The sequence below is a fragment of the Cyclospora cayetanensis genome, unplaced genomic scaffold (assembly GCF_002999335.1).
Source record: "Cyclospora cayetanensis isolate NF1_C8 unplaced genomic scaffold, CcayRef3 CcayRef3_contig_37, whole genome shotgun sequence".
Classification (NCBI taxonomy): Eukaryota; Apicomplexa; class Conoidasida; order Eucoccidiorida; family Eimeriidae; genus Cyclospora; species Cyclospora cayetanensis.
Genome location: NW_020312336.1, coordinates 106,945 through 126,685, shown reverse-complemented (window position 1 = coordinate 126,685; position 19,741 = coordinate 106,945). Strand labels below are relative to the sequence as shown.

Below are 19,741 nucleotides of genomic sequence, written 5' to 3'. Positions count from 1 at the left end.
TGAACTCTGGGTACAGGTTGGCTTGGGCTGTTGCTGAACTGACAGACTGCAGACTTGAAGGCGACTCTGCGGTGCGGCACCCTCAAGAGACTCCCCCCGATGCTGCAACGCGTTGCTGCTGCTCCCGCTGCTGCTGTCGTAGCCTTGAGAGCTCTTCGCTTGCACACCTGATGGACCTGCAAAGCAGGAAAGCCGAGAACCGTGGCGTTGCTCTCATAGCTGTGCAGTATTAAAGCGCAAGTGCTGTGTTGCCCTGCCTACCGTGTGTGCTGCTCAAACGGCAGCACCAGCAGCAGCCTCACCCGACGTCTGTATTGACAGCAGCAGCAGGAACAGCAGCCAGCGTTCACTGGTGCTCACGTTTCGCAGCATGGCGCTGGAGCCGCTGCAGTAGCGACACCCAACAGGGCAGAGTGTGGATAGACCTCTTTAAGAGCCCTGATGTTTCTGAAGTTCCGACGTCTGCAGTTGCAACACTCAGTCCTTGCCGTGCTGACACGTCCGTAGAAGGAGGCTGAGAAGTGAGGTGTGCTGAATGGGGGTTCACCGAATCATCGTCAAGGTGGGCTGCTCCTGACGTTGTTGCTGCTCTTATCTTCGATTCTTTTATGCATTCTTCAGCCACTCGACGGCTTGCGTAAGCTGCTCCACCAGATGCCATTAACAACGTGCTTGATCTCAATGCGACAGAACCCTCATCGATTCTTGGCAGAAGCCAGACTCCCGACCGCTTTTCTTTGGGTTTGGGCACCCTCTGCGCCGCTGAGGAGAATGCTCTCTTGGCTACCGCTGCTTCAGGAGGCAGAGACGTCGCCATTTCAGCTGGCATTCGAAAATTGGTGCCTGTTTGGACACCTTTGCGGTGCTCTCTACGGCCTTGTTGCAACAGTGCTTTCGACGCTGTGGCGGCCTGGAGGGGGCTTTTCCAGGAGCCCCCAGGCTTTCCGTCTGTGCAAATGCCATCATTTGGCCCTTTCACATCCTCCTTTCGCGTCTGGAGGGGACAGTACTGGAGAAAAAGAGGCGCATCTTGCTGCGGAACCACCCCTCTTACGGCTGCGCAGTTTGCTGTCGCTGTTTTCGGCCGCCTTTCCGCCGGAGCTGCTCTCCTCCTCGTTTCTGCAATAGGTGTTCTAACGTGCATCGCTGCTGCCGACACTGCATACGATGCGACAGCTAATCTGCAGACTGGAATACTGCAGGGGGCAGGGCCTGCCTCCTCGCCGGCAGCGACGGGGCACTTAGGTGACTTGGACGCAGAGCGATTCCCCGCAAGTGTTGCTGCTGCACATGATGCTGCTGCATGTGAATCGGCAGGAGCAAAGGCGTCGAACAAACCACTCTGGTCGCCGACTCCCCCTCTTTGAGGGATGCAGTCTGGGAGCATCTCTCCAGTGTTACTGCTTTCGGAAAGCGGGACGCTTTTACCGCAGCAAATGGGAAAAAGCAACACCGCTCTGCTACTGCGTGGCGGCCGGTAACTGCATGCTGCTAGCGTTGGTATTGCAGCTGGCACTAAGGGGGCAATGGGTGTGTTTGCATTGACCCCTACTGCTGCAGTCTGCACGCCGACTACTCTAGCTGCCGGGTTCACCAGTGGGGTAGCTTCTGTGACGATTGTGAAGGCCGCTGCTGCATCTACCCCTACAACGGCGGATTTCGCTTTTCCCGCCGCTTCTTCTAGTGCTTCACCATCTGATACTGTTGGAGTGCCATGGTGCCCCTGTAGTCCGTGCAGGCAATGGCATGCAGTGGAGCGCAGCTCATCGTATTCCTGTGGCTCCACTGTGGCTGCAGGTCGATGCACAGCGGTGTGTGTTTCCGTCGCTGTGACTCCTGATGCTGCAGGTGTTGGTGCTGCAGCTTCTGCTGGCACCGGTGCCGTCGGTGCTGCGGCTGCTGTCCCTCCTGATGAAATTTGTGCTTGCGCAGTTGCTGCTGATGTTGTTTGCGTGGTTGGTGCTGTTGAGGACGTTGCTGCGAGTGCCGCTGCAGTCGTTCCGCTTGTTATCTGTATAGTTGAAGGGGTTGATGCCGCTGTTGCCGCAAGCGCGCTTGTTCCCGATGTTGATTGCAGCGCCGATGTCACTATGTTTGAAGCTGTTTCTGGTGATCCAGCTGCTGCAGTCGTCAACAATGCGGCATTTCCCAGGGGTCCTTGCGTAGGATGGCGCTCTTGAGCAAGCGGCCCGCAAGCGGCGCTGCAGCTATTCGTGTTGCTGCATGGCGAAATGCTCCTTCGGCTGCTGTCGCGACAACTAAATGGGTCTGTGCGATCTCTTAGGCTCAATGGGATGAACTCGGATTCATCCTGGATAGCAGACGGGCTTTGGTGCCTTTCGGGTCGGGATGCCTGAACAGGGGAGACTGGAGCTTCGTTACGGCTTCTTTTCCGGTGGCTGCTGCTGCGCAGTAGCACCTGCTGCAGCAGGAGCACCTTCTGCGGCGGAAGCCTCCTTGGAGGCCTCCCTGTATCGCGAAGTTGCAGCAGGTGTCTCCCGAGAGAGAACTCAGATGGCAGACGGGGTAGGACCCGAGGACTCCCTGTGTACATACAGACGGCCATCTGAGGGGTGCCCTGCTGCAGTGACGGCGCCGATAGCGATGCAGCACTCATCGCCCCTGCCAGGCGTGGAGCTGCCTTCAAGGCTTCTGCTTCTGGTTCTGGCATTCAACAACACCTCAGAGTGCCTCAGCAGCTACAATCGCTGTTGCTGCTGCATTATGCCCCTTCCCGCCCTCTCAACCCTCCAGTTGGGAGGCTATTTTCAAATTTTTATCATGCCATAATGTTGGAGGCGGTCAGACAAGCCGCAATAGCAACAGTGGGCTGTTACGGCCCTGCCGCCCTTCCGATGCTTGTGCGTTTACAGACCTCTTCTGAATATTTGTTAAGGCGGATCACAAGAGGGGCAAAACTCTGGGAAGCTTTTGGGGAGACGGTGTGGTGAGACTTGAGTGTTGCTAGGAAAAAAGGGGGAGGTGACCCAGGCGGCGGGCCGGGCGCGGAGAAGCAATGGCTAAAGAGCAAAACTTTCGGCCCTCTAATATAGTTGCTTCATATTTTTGCTCTTTAGAACCTAAAGCCAAATCCATAGTTTTGCCGTATCAGATCTGGTCTGTAATGAAAGGAAAGCATCGTGTATTGAGGGGAACGGTAAGGCCACTGGGGCACCCCGCGTGTTGCCGGAGGCACCCGAGTTCTCCCTCACCCCGCCTTACTGCTCCTACAAGCCTCTCTCTGTTGATTTTGCTTTCTTCAACGCTTCTTAATTGTTTGTGGATGTCGCGCAAGGGGTAGCGTAACAAGACAAGCAGCAGAAAGGTGGTAGAGGCATTGGGGTGACTTCGGCGTACACGGCACCCGAAGGCGCTCACAGACCTTCTGTAGAGAGTCCGAAGCAAGAAGCTGAAAAACAAAGAGGAAGAAAGCAAGAGTAGCAAGCACGCTCTTGAACGACCAGGCAGCCTTCACGCAAGCGAACGAAAAGGAAATACGTGATAGGGCACACTGACGGGCCGCATCAGGTGGCAACCAGATACTGGAGCCATATGTTGGTAGAAACCAGTAGAAAAATTACATCAACTTCAGTACTAGGAGACAAGAGACGCGAGACACCGCTACACCCCAAAACATGAAGTCCAATGCCCTGAGACAATGCGCCATGGGAAAAAGCTGGAAACTGCCAAACAGGACACTGCTGGGCGTCAGCCAGAAAAATAACGACAGAGTTGCAAATCAGCACAATAAGGAGCATACAGTAGGGGGAAGGCATGGAAACGGGGGCAAAGTTAAAAGGTGTACGCCACCTCTCGGGAGCGGCAGCGAGCAGCTGACTCTGTTTTGTTGGTAACGCCCCGGGTCTCTGTTTGGTATTTCCATAGTTTAGAAGTTTGCTACTTCTTGGAATTTGCTGCCACGCGGATTTGAATCAGTGCTCGTCCGCTGCGCGAGCCAGTGTTTGGATGGCTAGTCGCGAGTTTACTTTCCGTCTTCCTCAAGGCATTAGGTGGCCATTTGCCAGCTGCAGCTGTACTGCAAGTGCGGAAGGTTCTGAAATATTCTAAGAGTGGGACTCTCCGAAAGCGCATCTGGTAACTGTGAACCAAGCGAAGCGCACACCCATCTCTGCACCGTCGCAGAGGCAGCGCCCCTCTGGCTGTGATTTAGAAATCCAAACGTGTCGAAGCTGTAAACTTTGAATGGATGCTTTATATACCCCATGACAGACGTCGTACAGGGCTGCATGTAGGCAGAGCTTTCCGTCCAGGTCTGCGGGTCCAGACCGTTAGACTGCACAGACACTCAAATGCTAGCGGATGGCACTATTCATGAAAATGTAGTGATGCTGTGCCAGCAGTAGCTCCAAGCCCCACGCCGCCTCCGCAGAGCAGGCTATGCTTGATATCTAGCCTCAAAAAGAACACTGCGAAGGCGTGAGCTGGGGAACATCAAGAGGCAAAGGCTCTTCCCGAAGAGCGGGAAGCGGTCTGCATCCACTATGCTAGAGCAGTTCCGCTTTGTATACTCCAAGCAAACAAAAACAAGCCGGTGAATCATTGTCCCCTGAACCGCACTTGGTAGATACTAAGAGGCTCAGAAGACTGTGAGTAACAAACTGTCCAAATCGTGAGCACAAGGGATAGGATATGCGTGAATATGGGGCGCATGCTTTCGAGCACGCATCCATTCGAACACAGGCGTAAGGAATGTGGGATCCAACTAGACATTCGCGCGACTCTACATACAGCTAAAACAAAGGGACAGAGAAAAAGCGAGCATCCGCGCCGACTGCGAATAACATACGCAATCTAGCGCTAGTCGCTGAAGTCGCGCCTATCATTAGTCCGATGCAACCTGATAAAGCAGCACAAGATGTCTGCTTAAATCTCTGCATTTCTCGGCGGCCTGTGCAAGTTCAATCTTAAGGTGATGCCAGGGACTGGGCGGGGCATGACGGAGCCTTGCAGTGCCCGTAGAAGATGCACAGTGAACTGCTCTTCGGTTCGCTGACAATACATACGCGGATTTGGCTCATCTCGGAGGGTTGTTCCTTATTACTTTGCTTTGTGAATCTAGGGAACTCATGACCCATTCAGTACCATTAAAGCAGGCAAATCGTGATATGAGATAAAAGTTATCTTGGAAGGGCGAAGGGTAAGAGGAGATTTAAGAAGTTGATTCTTGAATCGGGGATGTTTCAAGTCATTTACCTTCTTCTACTCCTCCACTGAATGTTTCTTACCGCGACAACAACAAATTTACCTTACCACCGAACACGTAAATAGATACAAATTACACTAGGTAGCGCTCTCTGCATATAAACATTGGCTGCTTTGAGCCTTATTGCGCTAGGTGTCAAGGGCAACCATGCACAAGCGGCACCAGTCACATCCAAGGTTCTTCGACTTTCTATCCACGGTTAGCTTATTATACCAGTCGTGAAAGTGAACGGCATGAGTATGAAACTATTACACCGCCTAATTTCTTTATTGGGATCCGCAGTAGGAGGAGAGGAACATATGTAGCAACGAGGCTCAAAAATTTTACACCTCAAGGCTAGATTGTACGGAGATGGACCAAATTCTCATGCCATCATGCTCCACACAGCCGTCGCAGACGATGAAGGCATCTGGGGCAGCCTGCATTTACACTAAAGCGAGCACTCGAGTATGTAAAGATGCAGGTCGCCACGCCAAACAACGGGCTATGTAGCATCACCGACAGCGGCCCAAGGCTTTCCGAGTAAAGCATACCCTTCACTTTCGCATGTCGCTGTGCTCCTATTATTGCCACTACTACGCAAGTATGTAGCAGTAGCAGCCCATACGGGATGGCTTCCTGGCATGTTTGGCATGCAGTGTGCTCCCTGTTCCCTCCACCCCATGATTCACGAAAATACTCGAACCTTCAAGCACGAAGCATAGCTCTGTTGTCAACATCAGAAGTGTCAGTATTGATTTGTTAATGCTGCCCCCGAGGAACAGCTCAGTCTCTTCAGCTGTTACTTCCCTTAGCCCAAAGCGGTGGCACTACCAGAAAAGGAGTAGGGCTTGTATAGAATAAGCTACACTTAGCCACTTTCTACTACACTAGCTTTTCCTAAAAGAACTAGTAAAAATCGATTGCTTGGATTGTCTGTTCGTGTACAATTACTCCCCAGAGCACCAAGCGGAGAAGGTATTGAGCATGCAAGCCGTCAGAGTGGCTCAGCAGCTAGTTCTTCAAGGGAAAGTTCAGTTGCTCTTTCCGCCGAGGAGAGTGGATATTTTCAAGGGGTAATCCATGGAGGCGCCAGAGAATGAAGAGTGGGCTATATCCAGGCTAGCCACTGGCTGGTCGTCTAGTGCACCGTATTAAGCTCACTCCTGGGTCATCCTCAAGTTAGGTCCGCGTTATGGAAGGCCACTACTGAGAGGAGACTGCGGGCCAGGCAGAAGATTTGTTGAATAAGGCAAAGTGCACAAATTATCCAACGTCGTTGGGCATAACCCGGTGTTAGTACCGGAAAAGGTCGGAAGGTGGCACACATGCGTTAACTCTAAGCTTCTGAACAAGAGCACTGAGAAGCAGAAAAATCCTGATACCTCATGCTGGAGAACTGCTTTTAAAATTTCGGATCAGCAACCTACTCGGCATTTAACTTTGTAGACGGTTTCCTACAAAGTCCCTATTCACCCGAATGGCAAGCTTGAAACCGCGCTCCACATTCACACTCGCGAGCAGCGGTAATCTATATGCCGCTTGAACCTATTAATGTCTACTTTGGGGTTTCGTGCCGAATGAAGCAGGGGGCGATGGCCAACACGTCGACAGCATGAGAATATTTAGCTCAAACGTTTAAGAGTATCTGCAGCAGATAGTATGTGCACTCTAGCTGTTGCGGGTCAAGCATCGGCATATGAAGCCATATGAGTGAATTCAGGACCAAATATATTCCTAGGGTCCCGTGCTTCGCCTGAAGAAAGTGAGCCAGATCTAGAAAGTTGAAGCAGTCAAGGTGTGGCCTTTATCGTTACACACGCGCAACGACGCTGTCAAATTGTGTGGGCTTGCATTCAATTGCCGAAATTTCAGTCCTACGGTTGCTGAGATCTCGGCCTCTTTGACCGAGTTACTCAAGAAATTGCAGCCTCTAACCTGACCAGAGCAATAATTGCCGCACGAAGGTCACTCGCCGGCCACTTCGAGCTCCTACAGTCCTAGCACTGTCCAATTGTAAGCTTTATTTCTTCCTAATAATAGATGCTTGTGACGTTTTAGGGGGTGTTACTGTTTTCCGACAGGCTACGGGCTCTTCCGCACATTAGGTTATTGCTGCTCCTTTTCATTGCTGCCCCGGAGCCGAGCAGGATTACCCAGTACGGGGAGAGGCAATCTATGAGACTGCGATGGGTTAAAAGTTACCGGCTCTATTTATATGGCTTTCACTTTAGCCCCGAAACAGACTATTAGTCTTAAGATGTACGTTCCAAAGAGCTTTCGGGACTTTGATAATATTTGAGTTGGTTGCTGGCTTGGGCGCCCCCTCCAGTACAACTGTACTTTGAATTGTATAAAGGGCATATCAACGTGGCCGCCACCGCATTATCGCAACGAGCCAGAGATTCATGCGCGCTACAACTACTCTTGCCTGTAACGACCTACAGTTTGCATCAAAGTTGCGTTGTCGAAGGCCTCAGCAAATTCGTTCCATTTCATCCCTTAATGCAGCTCTGTCATGACTCCGGAAGTTGCGTAACTGTGCTTAACTCAGATCTGCAAGGTTCCCCACAGGGATACCATTGTGTGCAAGGACAATAAGTTCGCTAGTGCCTCCAAGAGTGCCTTAATGATCCGCTTCCACATTGATCATAATACGACTACTGGAGACCTCGGTGAGGTACATGGGTAGACAGGGCACACTCTTCTGCAGTATTCAAGACTCCTTGTATACACAAATTCAACGGCTTATTTTGTTGTTGCTTGAACTGAGTGGGCTTTTAAAACAGCAGTACAACCATGCACTTTGACCTTTCTCCTTCCTGGTACACACCAAGAAGCCACTCTCCGATCAAAGCCTGAAAATGATGTTTCGGGGTGCGCAGCCACCGCAAGCAACGAAGTATTCACAGAACATCTGAATATTGCACGCGCATGTATGCGTAAAGCTCAATACAAGCGCTTCGTAATAATATTGGCTGGGGGTTATGCGTTTTCGAGGCTGAAAATTGAGTCCTAGTGGATTTGCACCCTGTACGAGGTTCACCATAGAGTTTCCACACAGACAATTTGCGCTGTAGAGGCTAGGACCATTTGCTGTGGTCTCATGGAATCAAGGCATTTATTTACTGCATCAATGCCCTTAAAAATTGGGTTGCCGAGCTCTATCAATATTTTCCTTTCAGAGAACGTACAACGGCCCCAAAATTTTGGTGCACTTTGCCGTGCAGACCATCTTCCGGTGTAGAGCCGTAGACGAATACACGCTGGGTTCCGGAGCTGTTCAGCGCTCCTTTACACTAAACAGGAAGTTCTAGTGAAATTTGGTGAGTAATACCAACCACAGCTGTTGATGTTACCGCAAGTTGGGGCTTTATTGCAAGTGGAAGAACTTGAGGTTGTCTTTGGCCGGAAACGCCATTTGCTGCTGATGGTGCTCCTCGAGTTCCTGGATATTTACCCTTCGCTCGAGCATGCTCTGCTTAGAATATCAGCCTTCATCTACTGGTATTGCTAAACATTTCCTGGTTACCCTTTGCTAAGGTCTTCGATACGCTTAGATTTATGCGCAAGTACCCTCAGGTACGATGTTCTTGCCAAAGTCTTTTTGGAGCTCTAACTTTAATGACGTTGCATGCGTTTGTCATAAAATTTTATTCAGACATTTCTGTATGAGGCGCGCAGGCACTGCTGAAGTAGACTAAGTTCTGATTCCCTTTACATATTTACTTGTATGTTTTTTCCAAACGCGAGGCGCGTACACATCTTTAGTCATTCTACCTTTAAAAAATGTTGCGTCACAATAGCGGTATTGGTTTCGTCTCCACTCGTTTTGTTTTACTTGTTTTTGCACCCACCGATTTTGTTTTACGGGCTGATGTGCACTTAGGCTTTATCATTTACATTATTTTCGCGTGTCTGCCTGCCTGAGGAGTGGTGAGAAGTCTTTCACCTTTCTGTACGCAGTTGGTCTGAACGGACAATGGCGCGTGTTCTCGAATAGGGGAAGATGCATCGGCCCACGCTGCACATCAGCATTTTCTATTGCCACCACCGGCTTTTGCTTTGGTATCTCGTATTTACCGTCGGTTGAGCGTTGGTTACATGTAAGGAATCGCAATGTTGCGTTTTAGTGCACTTCATAACTGTGCAGCTAGCTGTGAGAGCCCAATATGCGTAAAGGTATAGCTATCCGCATCCTAGCTTTAGACCTTACCCTATGTCGAAAGTAGGGGAAGCGGGGGTTGTTGGAGCCTCTTTGGAAGGCACACGATAGCTGTTTGTTGATGCGCGGCTTCTGGGCTTGAATATCGCTACAATGTGCCTGCAGCAAGCATGCAGACGCGGCAATCCCTCCAAAGTTGCTGCCGCACACCCAATGAACACACGCATTTTACATTGTATATCGGGCTCAACTCGTGCCTCGCTCCAGATAGTCCCATCTCGACCGAGTGACAATCTGACAAAATCGAGGTGGTCGGAACTGTCTCGGGGTGAACGGGGACATAGATGCCAAGGTACGCGCTCTCGCTAGCTAAAATACACAGGGAAGAAATCGGAAGGCGTTTTTGGTGATTAAGAGTAACAAAGTGGATGGCACAAAGAGACGGAACTACGAGAAGCTGCACATGGCACTCGAGTGAGAAGATCTGGTGGTGGTACCACACGTCTCAGGTGTGTGCAGGTGCGGGGTGCGGGGAGATCGGAGGATGTCAGGGTCTTAATGATGATCTCAGTAAGCATTTAAAATGTTTTCTCCTTTGTCTTTATTATTGGCTCTTAGCCTTGGGACCTCTTTGGCCCTTGGTGGCAGGTGGGAGGCCAGGTGGCTCCCTCTGTCGTCTCTTGTGCCCCGCCATGCCTTTGCTATAGAATCCCCGGAATTACGAAGGGGGTTGCAATATACCCCCGACAGCCCTGAACCCAAGGCGTCGAAAAAATCGGCCTCTCTAGCATTATCAGGCATATTTAATAACTCGTATTTAAAAAACACCGGAGCATTCCATGGATTTACACCCTCCAGGGATCCCTCTGTCGCACGGTGGGGAGGCTGCAAGCAGTCGCTGTTCGCAGAGGGGCGGGGTGCGCGCAACTCGGGCGCACTGCATGGGGGGCGATGGCGTGTTGTCCCAAGAGTTTTCGACTCTTCACATTTTAGTTCCGTGTGTGCTTATGCTTATTTGAGCATTACCTCTTCCCTTGCAGTTCCTTCATCGCTTTTCGCTTCGCCGTACGCCTCTCCTGTGACGAAGATGGTTAACCCACGTGTGTTTTTCGACGTGTCCATTGGTGGCGCTGCCACAAAGCGGATTGTTATGGAGTTGTTCGCGGATGTGACTCCCAAGACGGCGGAGAACTTCAGGTGCCTGTGCACAGGGGAGAAGGGCAAGGGCCGTAAGGGCAAGCCCCTCCACTACAAGGGTAGCACCTTCCACCGCATCATTCCTCAATTCATGCTCCAGGGCGGTGACTTCACCGATGGAAACGGCACGGGGGGGGAATCAATATATGGTGAAAGGTTCGCAGACGAGAACTTCACTCTGAACCACGACAAGCCATACCTTCTGTCCATGGCGAATGCCGGCCCGAACACCAACGGCTCGCAGTTCTTCATCACAACAGTCAACTGCGACTGGCTAAACGGCAAGCACTGCGTCTTCGGGAAAGTCATCGACGGGATTGACGTCGTCAAGACGATCGAGAAAGTAGGCACCAATTCGGGAAAGCCACAGCAGACTGTCACCATCGCGGACTGCGGACAGCTGTCTTAAAGAACTTCGAATTGCGCTTATTGCACCCCCGAGGCATAATGCTTTAGGATCCGTGCACCAAGTCAACCCTATATATACTCATGCAAAGAGCACACTCGCTCATTCCAACGCTACTAGGCATAGATTGTCGCTGCTTCTCACGAACTTCGCGCGCCTGCTCTCTAGGCACAGCCAGTGAGAGGCAGGCCGACTCCATGCAAGTCATTTGAAGGCCTTCTTTGCTGTGTATTCTTCAGCCTCGTGATCTAGCTTTAGGCATTCTGTACTCTTACTGAAGCAGTCGAAGTGGGTAGCTGCGTGTGTAGGGTCCCTCGTGAGTTGCGCTACTAATTGTTGAGGAGCCTACTTCCCCACATATAGCTGTAAAAGAGAACTTCTCCATTGCAGTCAAGAGCAAATCTAGGCACCCGGGAATTGCAAGGCTGCAGGTTGGGCGAAGCGGCCTTTCCTAGTGTACACTGCGCTAGCGGAAATCCCTCAACTGTATCGGGAACCTGCCCTAATACACTTTCGAGGGTCCTGCTGGCGTCTAGGGAAAAAGGGTATGATAGGCTTTGCTCCTTTGAAGGATCTAGGTAGGGCGCTAAATGACATGCCGAGGTTGCAATGCGCGTAGTCTGCCTTGGGTGGAATGTATGATGTTCCGACCTTCGTCGTGCACTAGACATTTCCTCTGTTGCTGAGCCTTCGCGGCTTGGCGCTTGCGTATAGCGTCACGCAAACACGCACCTCGACTTGTGGTGTCGAGCATGTTGACGTCGGGCAGTGGGCTCTTGTGACCCATGCATCTCAAAAAGTCTCCTTGTGCATAAGCTATCGGTGGGCATGTGTCGTCGTCGCTGTGGAGCTGGTTCGGATGTCAGTGTTGATTGTTGATGTACATACGGGGGTTTTATGTATGTTGGAGCATCCATACCTTGTGCATGGTGTAATTGGGTATAAGGTGTTTAGGAAGAAATGAAGCACCTTATGAGATTCCTCGTCGACGTAGGTGAGTATGCGTGGATATTCACCTACGTCGACGAGAAAACTGCACGCTCATCTGCTTTTCGTGTTATCCTTTGTCCCTGTGTCGGTATAAGATGGGTTCTCCTAATGATCCTGACGCCTCTGATTCGCTGCCGTCCTCGCGAACGACCCTCTGCCTGTCTCTTTGAAACATGCTTCTAATGGAAATTACAACTGACAAACACGCCCATGAACAGACTCCAGTGGCAAAAAAGAAATACTGGCCTTTAGCGTAAATCTCGCTGTCAGTCCTGCAGGGGGACGTCTTTTCGCCTCTACAATGCCTTTGACGGGATGCTGGCACAAACCTGATTTCAGTAAAGCAAAATATAGAGGATCATGTTTCATTATGTAGTGCAACAGTGCAGGGCGAATGAATGTGTGGGCCAAGGGAAGGCACCTGTCGTGCTGCAAGAACCTTTGTGCATGTGATCTCGGACGCACACATGTGCAAATGTGTGCAGATTCACTTGTATAAACATGCCTTCATAAATACATCCATAAATCTAGACAATAGACTAGTCGCCTCCTCTGTGGCCCTATGACGAAAAAGGTGTTTCCTCTGCTTGTATGTATCATTAACTCAAGGAATTTGGCTGCTACAGAAACTCGTGAATACTTTTACTCCATCATCTGATATTATCTACTTCACAGCAAATGACACTTCAGGGAAGATCCCCAACACTCCCCTTTGTATAGTAAAGCCACAGAAAATTTGTGCTGCGCTTGAAGCACCTGCCTCCTAGGTTCCTTGGTGCCCTGTTGGTGGAGTCTGCCCTCGTACACCTCAGAAGAAATGAATGCTAACCTGCAGGATGGATATTGAGTGCCTCTGCAGGTATACTGCACACATGTAGATTCCCTAAAGGTGATCCCACAGACGGCACAGCATTGAAGAGCATGTAGCACTGGTTCATATATTAGGGGGGTCACGCACAAATACCCAGCAGACAGGCTTCAGACCAATACTGGGAACAGCACTCCGAGGCACCTTCCCCCATTCGCACATGTAAGTTTAATTTTAAACACTGTACGTATTATTCAGGAATTTGTTTGTTGCAAGCATACCAGATATGCTGAGATGCGCTCTGCAGGTGCAACTGTGCTGAATTGCGTTGCTCAACGCGAGAAAAAAAAACATGGTGCACCAAGCTGTACTTGCGTTCCCCGTTTGGCGGCAGGGCCCTGAGGCTCCGAAGAGCAATGGTACTGCTTCTACATTGCTGGTTGTTGCTCGCGCCGCACTAAGGGACAAACATCAAGCAAGTGAAACTATAGGAGTGAAACCGGAAAGTAAACACTTCTATGAGAACGAGTGAATGTTTTGAGGGACGCCTGGGTTGTTCAAGCAGCGTAAAGGCAACAACTGCCGGTTTACAGGATGGAAGCCTCAGCCACGAAGCTTTGACGCGGGTTTATGCCCCCTGTGCAGTGCGAGTGAGGCTCAGGGATAGAGGGGGAGAGAGAATTGACTATGCAGTGGAATGCTGCTGTGCGGCAAGTGGGAGGCAAGCCAATAGGGGAAGTGGCACCGCGAGCGATCGGCTATATGGCATGCCGCAGTAGCAAGTAAGAGTATTTCCATGTCTCTCGAAGGCGCCTATATATGGAGTCAAAGACCTTGAAGCAGTTAAAATACCCGCCACACAGCGTTCTGTGCGCTGCCAAACAAGTGACAAACCACAAATTTGGTGGTCTGTTTCCGGCAGTGCAGAACGTGCCTTGATTATCGGGTGTCTTCCTGTGAAACTGAGCCTTGAAGCAAATATTTACGCGCCTTTCGTTTCTATTGCTAAACGCAGCCTTTTAAAAAGATAATTCAGCGCCGAATATTTTTTTTCATGTCTTGCAAAGCCCAGCAGGGCCCCCAGCCCCAGTGGCTCCCTCCTCCCCCCGGAGTAACACGCCATCATGTTCTTCGCCCACTGGGGCCTCCTTTTTGCCGGTTCGAAGCCGGGTGGCGACTTAATATCTTTGCCACTGCTTATTTCCCTTCCAAAGGCTGTGGAGAGACGGTCCGAAGGTCCTAAGCGGGGGTGCTTCTTTGGATTTTCGTGCATGCCCTGGGGAATCTGGTGTTCTCCCCAGGCGCTCCCCGAGGCCACTCGCCGACTCTGCGGCCCCTTTTAGGCTCGCTGATGTGCGACGTCTACAAGTGCCGCGAAAAGCGCTTCGCCTCCTGCTGGACCCCCCCTCCACTCGCAGACTGCTGCCCCCCCGCCTCTCCGCTTCGAGCGGCAGAAAATGCAGCAGCAAAGCGCCTCGGGGAGGCCCCCGGAGTCACAACGCCGCTCAGTTCCCCCCTTGACACGACTCGCCGCGCTTCTGGCGAGCGTCGGCGCGCGCAGCGATGACTGCCCTGCGGCAGAGGCCCTCAACCCCCAGCAGCAGAAGCAGCTGCAACACGAACTGCAGCAGCTGTTGATGCGCCGCCTCGCTGCAGCGCAGCAGCAAAGCCGTGCAGTCGCCCTCCCCAAGGATGCGGCTTCGGAAGCGCTAGAACGAGAAGAGACGCTGGCAGAGCTGCAGGGTGAGTTTCCTTTTCACTGGAATTCGAGGCTGCTCTCTCCGCAGGCCCTGCAGCAGCGCCTCTTCGAGCCTCGTAGAACTCTCCGCTGCCTCGAGTTTTGTAAATATATATAAATAAATATATAAATATATATATAAATATATATATAAATATGTATATATAAATATATATATAAATATATATAAATATATAAATATGTATATATAAATATATATATAAATATGTATAAATATATGTAAATGTGTGTATTTATATGTCCTGCGCGTTTAGCGGTGTCGTAAGACAATCTGTGAAGTCTCTCCTTTAAAAGATGAGGGGGTGGTGGCAAGTACTGCGCTATGCATGTGCGGGGTGTATGCTTCTTCCTTCTCTCGTTGCGCTGTGGCCTCTTAGCTCGTCTCCTAGACAAAGCCTCCAGCTCGTTGCTCGCTCGCCTCGCGCGTCTGCTGCTCGCGAAGGAGCAGCAGCCGCTGCAGAGACCCCAATCCATTTTGCAGGTGTTGCTGCAGCTAGCTGCAGCGCAGGAGGATGCTCAGATGCGACAGAGAGAGCAGCAAGCAGCAGCAGTCTCGGCGTCAACAACGACAGGAGCAACGGCAGTGAAAAGGAGCGAGGCACACGCTCCACGCCATCAGATGGAATCTGCCTCGCGCACGGAGGCGGCATCTCTCGGCAGAAGTGAAGGTCTACCCTCAGGATCTACGCCAGCAGCAGCTGCAGCAGAAGCAGAAGCAGCGTCTTCTGCTCTCACGCGAGGAGCGGGGGTGTCTTCTGAGACTCAGAAAAGTGATGCTGCTAACAGCACTGCAGAAAGCCGACATTTGGCACTCTCTCTCAGCCAAAGCACTGCCCCCGCCCCCAAGTCTTACCATCCGCTTGCTTCGCAGGCAAATCAAGCTCCAGGCTTTGCTTATGGTGTGTGAAAAAGTCTCTTTCCTGCTGGCATCGTAGTTTCCGCCTTCAATAAAAATCCTCTTTCTGCCGGCGTTGTGCGTTACTGTGTTTGATTGTTTTGCCCTCCCTCGCCACATCCGAGACCTCTTCGGCTTCTTGCATCCTACGCTGCATGGACTGCGAGAAGAGGGAGAGAAGGAGGGGGAGTTTTTTTCCATGCCTCTTTGCGCGGGAGACAAGAGGAAGCTGGCTGCTGGAGTCTTGAGGCACCGGCCCTACTTATATTCTATCCATTCTCTCCTAACGAATGCGGCTCCACGCCTGTACAGATGCAGCGATTCGATCTTGCTTTTTTCACTCTCTTTTTGTTTCTCTTTTTTCCCTTTTTCTCTCTCTCTATTTCTCTCTCTCTATTTCTCTCTCTTTCTCTCTTTTGCCTCGTTCCTACACGGTTTCTTCTGCGCCTTGGGCTTTTTTGATGCAGCGCCGCGTTTGGGAACGTGTTCTTCATTCTTGCGTATTGCCCTATGCGCTTTTGTCTTTTCTCAGCAATATGGGGGATAGACGAGGTGTCTCTCTTGCGAGATCTGCTTTTCGTTCTCCAAGGTGCGTGTGCCGAGCTCTTTAGGAAGCACCCGAAGCATCTCCTTTTTTCTCTTCATCTCTCGACGTTATCTTCCCCCGCCGATGCAAGGCTGCCAGGGGATTCCTAGAGGAATTGCGCAGTGCTGCGCAGGAGGCTGCTGTTGCTGCGGCAACAAAAGGCTCTTTCTGCAGGAGTTTTCAATCCGAGGCGTGGGGGGAGGGGGCCAGTCGCAGCGTGTGTTACCAAACCTGCGCTTACGGTGTTGCGCTGTCTGCCTGTTGCCCTCTTCTCTGATTCTCCAGGCATCGAAGGACGATTTGTTCGCTTTGACGCACTCCGAACAACTTGCTTTCTCTGCCCAACCGTAAGCTCTCCCGTGTCGCCTGGCGTTCGTCCCTCGCCACTTATTCTACCGCATCTTGCTGTCTCCTGCGGCGTCCATCCGCTGGCTGTAGAGAGTCTTTGCGGGGAGAGGGCTTTCTCTCTCTCTCTCTCTCTTTCTTTCGCTTTTTCTTCGAATAAAGAAAGCCCTCGTCACCTCCTCTCGCCTACTCGCCTCGCAGCACAGGCAAACACCTAAATGGCTATCCAGTTCCCGCTGCATTCTGTCTTAAAATGCCTGCGCATGCACATGTCTCCGTGCAGATACGGGCGCCTCCAAGTCTACAGAGCCTTGTAGCTCGCGTCTCCTCTTTGGGGAGTCTCTACAGTCGCGTGCGAAGCGCCGTGGAGGATCTTCCGGTGCGTTTGGCAAGGAGCCGCTTCTCGCTTTCTGCATTTAGCCCCTCCCTCTGCAACCAATTGCAAGTGCAAAAGTGGATTCCCAGCCGGGAATTCACGAGAGCCGCCTTCTCCCGTAGATTTTCCCGCTTAGCCTCCCTTGCCAAACGGCGTCTGTGTTCGTCAGGGGGCCCTACTCAGCCCTCGCTCGTTGACGGCGGAAGCCTTTCGCCAGAGCGTCGCCGCCGAGCTGCGGCAGTACTTCAAGCTGCTCGCCGTCCTCGAAGAAGACATTGCACGGTACTGCTAGGCAGGCAGGAGCAGCGGATGCCTCAAGAGGAGCGGCATGCGAGAAAAATATCTTTTTCCCCAAAGAAAACGGTTGACATGGCATGGTGCACTGGGCAGCTCCCCCTCACACCTTCGAGCTCTCCTCGCGGCTTCATATGGCCACAATCGACGCCTCCTTTGGGAGGATCGCCATGTGTATGTGTATGTGTGTATGTGTGTGTGTGGGTTTGCTTTACTGCTTCTTCAGAAGTGAAGCAGCTGCAGAAACAGCTCGCAGTTCCACAGCAGATGCAGGCACAGTCACTCTGCGGCGACTAGCCGTCTGGCTGCAAGGCCCCTACCGACGCATGCGGCTGCTTGCCTCTATGGTGAGTTGTTGAAATCCTGATGCTTCCTGATGCTTTCTCAGTTTGAAGGAGTTCCTTCTTCTTCCTTCCCACTGCCGATCACTGGCAGCAGCCCGCGCAAACCTTCCCTCGCTCTTGCTTGCTGCTTTCGCTCTTTCCTCTCTTCTTCCCTGCTTTCGCTCTTTCCTCTCTTCTTCCCTGCTGTTTCTTTCCTCTCTTCTTCCCTGCTTTTTCTTTCCTCTCTTCTTCCCTGCTGTCTGTACGCTCTATAGAATCTGGAGCTTCTCCGTTGTTCCCGTGTGCCTCTCTGCCTGCCTCGCCTCTTTAAAAAAAACGTCTCCTCATGAAGGCTTCCCATGCCGACTGACTGCACCCCTCTTCTCTTCTCTCCTCTGCAGTTTCTCTAGGCAGCCGGAAATTCTCCCTCCTTTCACCCCCGTCGCTCAACCCCGTCTTTTCCCTCTTCTTCTTCTCTTCAGATCTCTCTCTGTGCTTGAGCCTCCGCGCACTTTGCTTACCCTACGACTGCTAGGAATAGATACCATAAATGTCTGTTTACTTCTGTATGTGTATGTACGTACATGTATGTGTATGTGTATGTATGTGTATGTATGTGTATGTATATGTATGTATATGTATGTATATGTATGTATATGTATGTGTGTGTATGTATATGTGTGTATATGTGATGGCATCCGCTGATCTCAGACGGAGGCTGCAAAGGGGCTTACTGGAGGTGCCTTGCTTTCCACGATCTATGGTGCGTTGCTGCTAAAGCAAATGTGTGTGTTGCGAGTTGTGTATTTCGTTTTTGCCCGCCTTCCCGAAGTGTGCTGCTGCAGCTACGCGCCGTGGCGGCATGCGCCGTCGCTGCACGGCATCAGAACAACCTGGCGAAGCTTGAGGGTGTTGGAAAAAAGGTTTTGGTGGCTTTTTGTCAGGCATGCATGCAACTTATGCTTATGCTTATGCTTATGCTGTTGCGCTGCAGCACACTGCGCTCTTGGAGATGCCGAACTGCGGAATGTGGCTCTCCAGATTGTACGTCAGCAGCGGCCTATGAGTGTCTCTCAAGCGCTTACCTGGTGGCAGTAGTAGAGTTGCTGGAAAGCTTACTTCAAATGTGGGGGGAGGCAGCAGAGAGGCAGTGTCGGCAAAGCCGCTCGCCGCAGCCTATTCGACACCAGCCAGCTGCCCCCTGATTTGCCTCTTTGTGCTGCGTTCTCTCTCTATGGCTTCAGTTGCACAGCTCTCTGCAGCCGCTGGTGGATGCTATGGAGGCGTGGGCAATATATGGGCAGCTCAGGTAGGTGTTGCACGTGAAAGGCTTTTTCCGGAGCGAGAAAAAATCCCTTTTTTGATGCCTTCCTGGCAGCTGCGTAGAGTGCGCAAATCCCTGTGTTGCGGCTGCTGCAGGGATGAGACTGGGGAGTTCTTTATCCGAGAAGCGCAACAAGATCCGCAGCTTTCAAGTTGGTGCTCGCGGTGAGCTGTTAGCTGCCCTCTGCCGCTTGCTGAGAGGCAAGAGGCTTGCGTAGGGGGGGAGGGGGAAGGTACTGTTCTTAGAGAGGCTTTTTGCGGAGATTTTTAGGAATCTAGAGGGAGAGCGGGGGGGGAGGAGGGATGCCTAAGGCCAGACGCATCGGAAACCGACAAGCGTTCCACGCATTACATCCAGGCTGCCGTTCAAAGAGAAGCAGCATGTGCAGGAGGCATGGGCAGTTTTGTGGAGACAAAGGGAAAGGCATCTCTTTCTATGAGAACAGGCGAAAACGCTCTCGTGCAGCCTACGCTGCGGAAGAGCCGACTGCCGTTGCCTCCCCTGCACTGGCTTCTGATCATCATTAGAGAAGGCAGCTGCGGCAAATAGACTCGACTGCAAGCGCGTAGAAACAAACGCTGCAACGGATATGTGCATGCAGCTGCGCTTCTGCTGCTATTAGGTTTTTATTAGGCTCTGCTATCAGAGCGCTGTAGCTGCCTGCGGCTCTTATGCTGCAGTTGCTCGCTCTAACGTGGCTATTAGGGTGCTCTTGTGTTGCAATTGTTGCATGTTGCTATTAGGGTGCTCTTGTGTTGCAATTGTTGCATGCTGCTATTAGGGTGCTCTTGTGTTGCAATTGCTGCATGCTGCTAGTACGGTGCTCTTGTGTTGCAATTGCTGCATGCTGCTAGTACGGTGCTCTTGTGTTGCAATTGTTGCATGCGTTTTCAGGTTTGTTTTGGTGCGGGAGAACATTCCTTCTTTTATGCCACGGCAGCTTCCGGAGAGACTTCTTTTGGCGGGCAAAAGCGTTCTATACAGCCAGTAGGGAGTAGGGGGGGCACTTTGATCCTTGAGTTCACACACCCTCGTGCATGCATATGCATATGCATGCAGCGCTATAATAG

The 19,741-nt window shown here is 51.5% G+C and overlaps 1 protein-coding gene across 1 annotated transcript; it reads left to right on the top strand.

The window, feature by feature from the left end:
• Positions 1-10,440: 10,440 nt before the first annotated feature.
• On the top strand, positions 10,441-10,974 carry LOC34619836 (peptidyl-prolyl cis-trans isomerase). Its single transcript, XM_022733110.2, has one exon. It carries the CDS (start codon positions 10,456-10,458, stop codon positions 10,972-10,974), a length of 519 nt encoding a protein of 172 aa, XP_022589011.1. The 5' UTR covers positions 10,441-10,455.
• Positions 10,975-19,741: the final 8,767 nt, after the last annotated feature.

Excerpts from the sequence above, each read along its gene's own strand:
- LOC34619836 (XM_022733110.2), top strand. The coding sequence starts at position 10,456 with ATGGTTAACCCACGTGTGTTTTTCGACGTGTCCATTGGTGGCGCTGCC.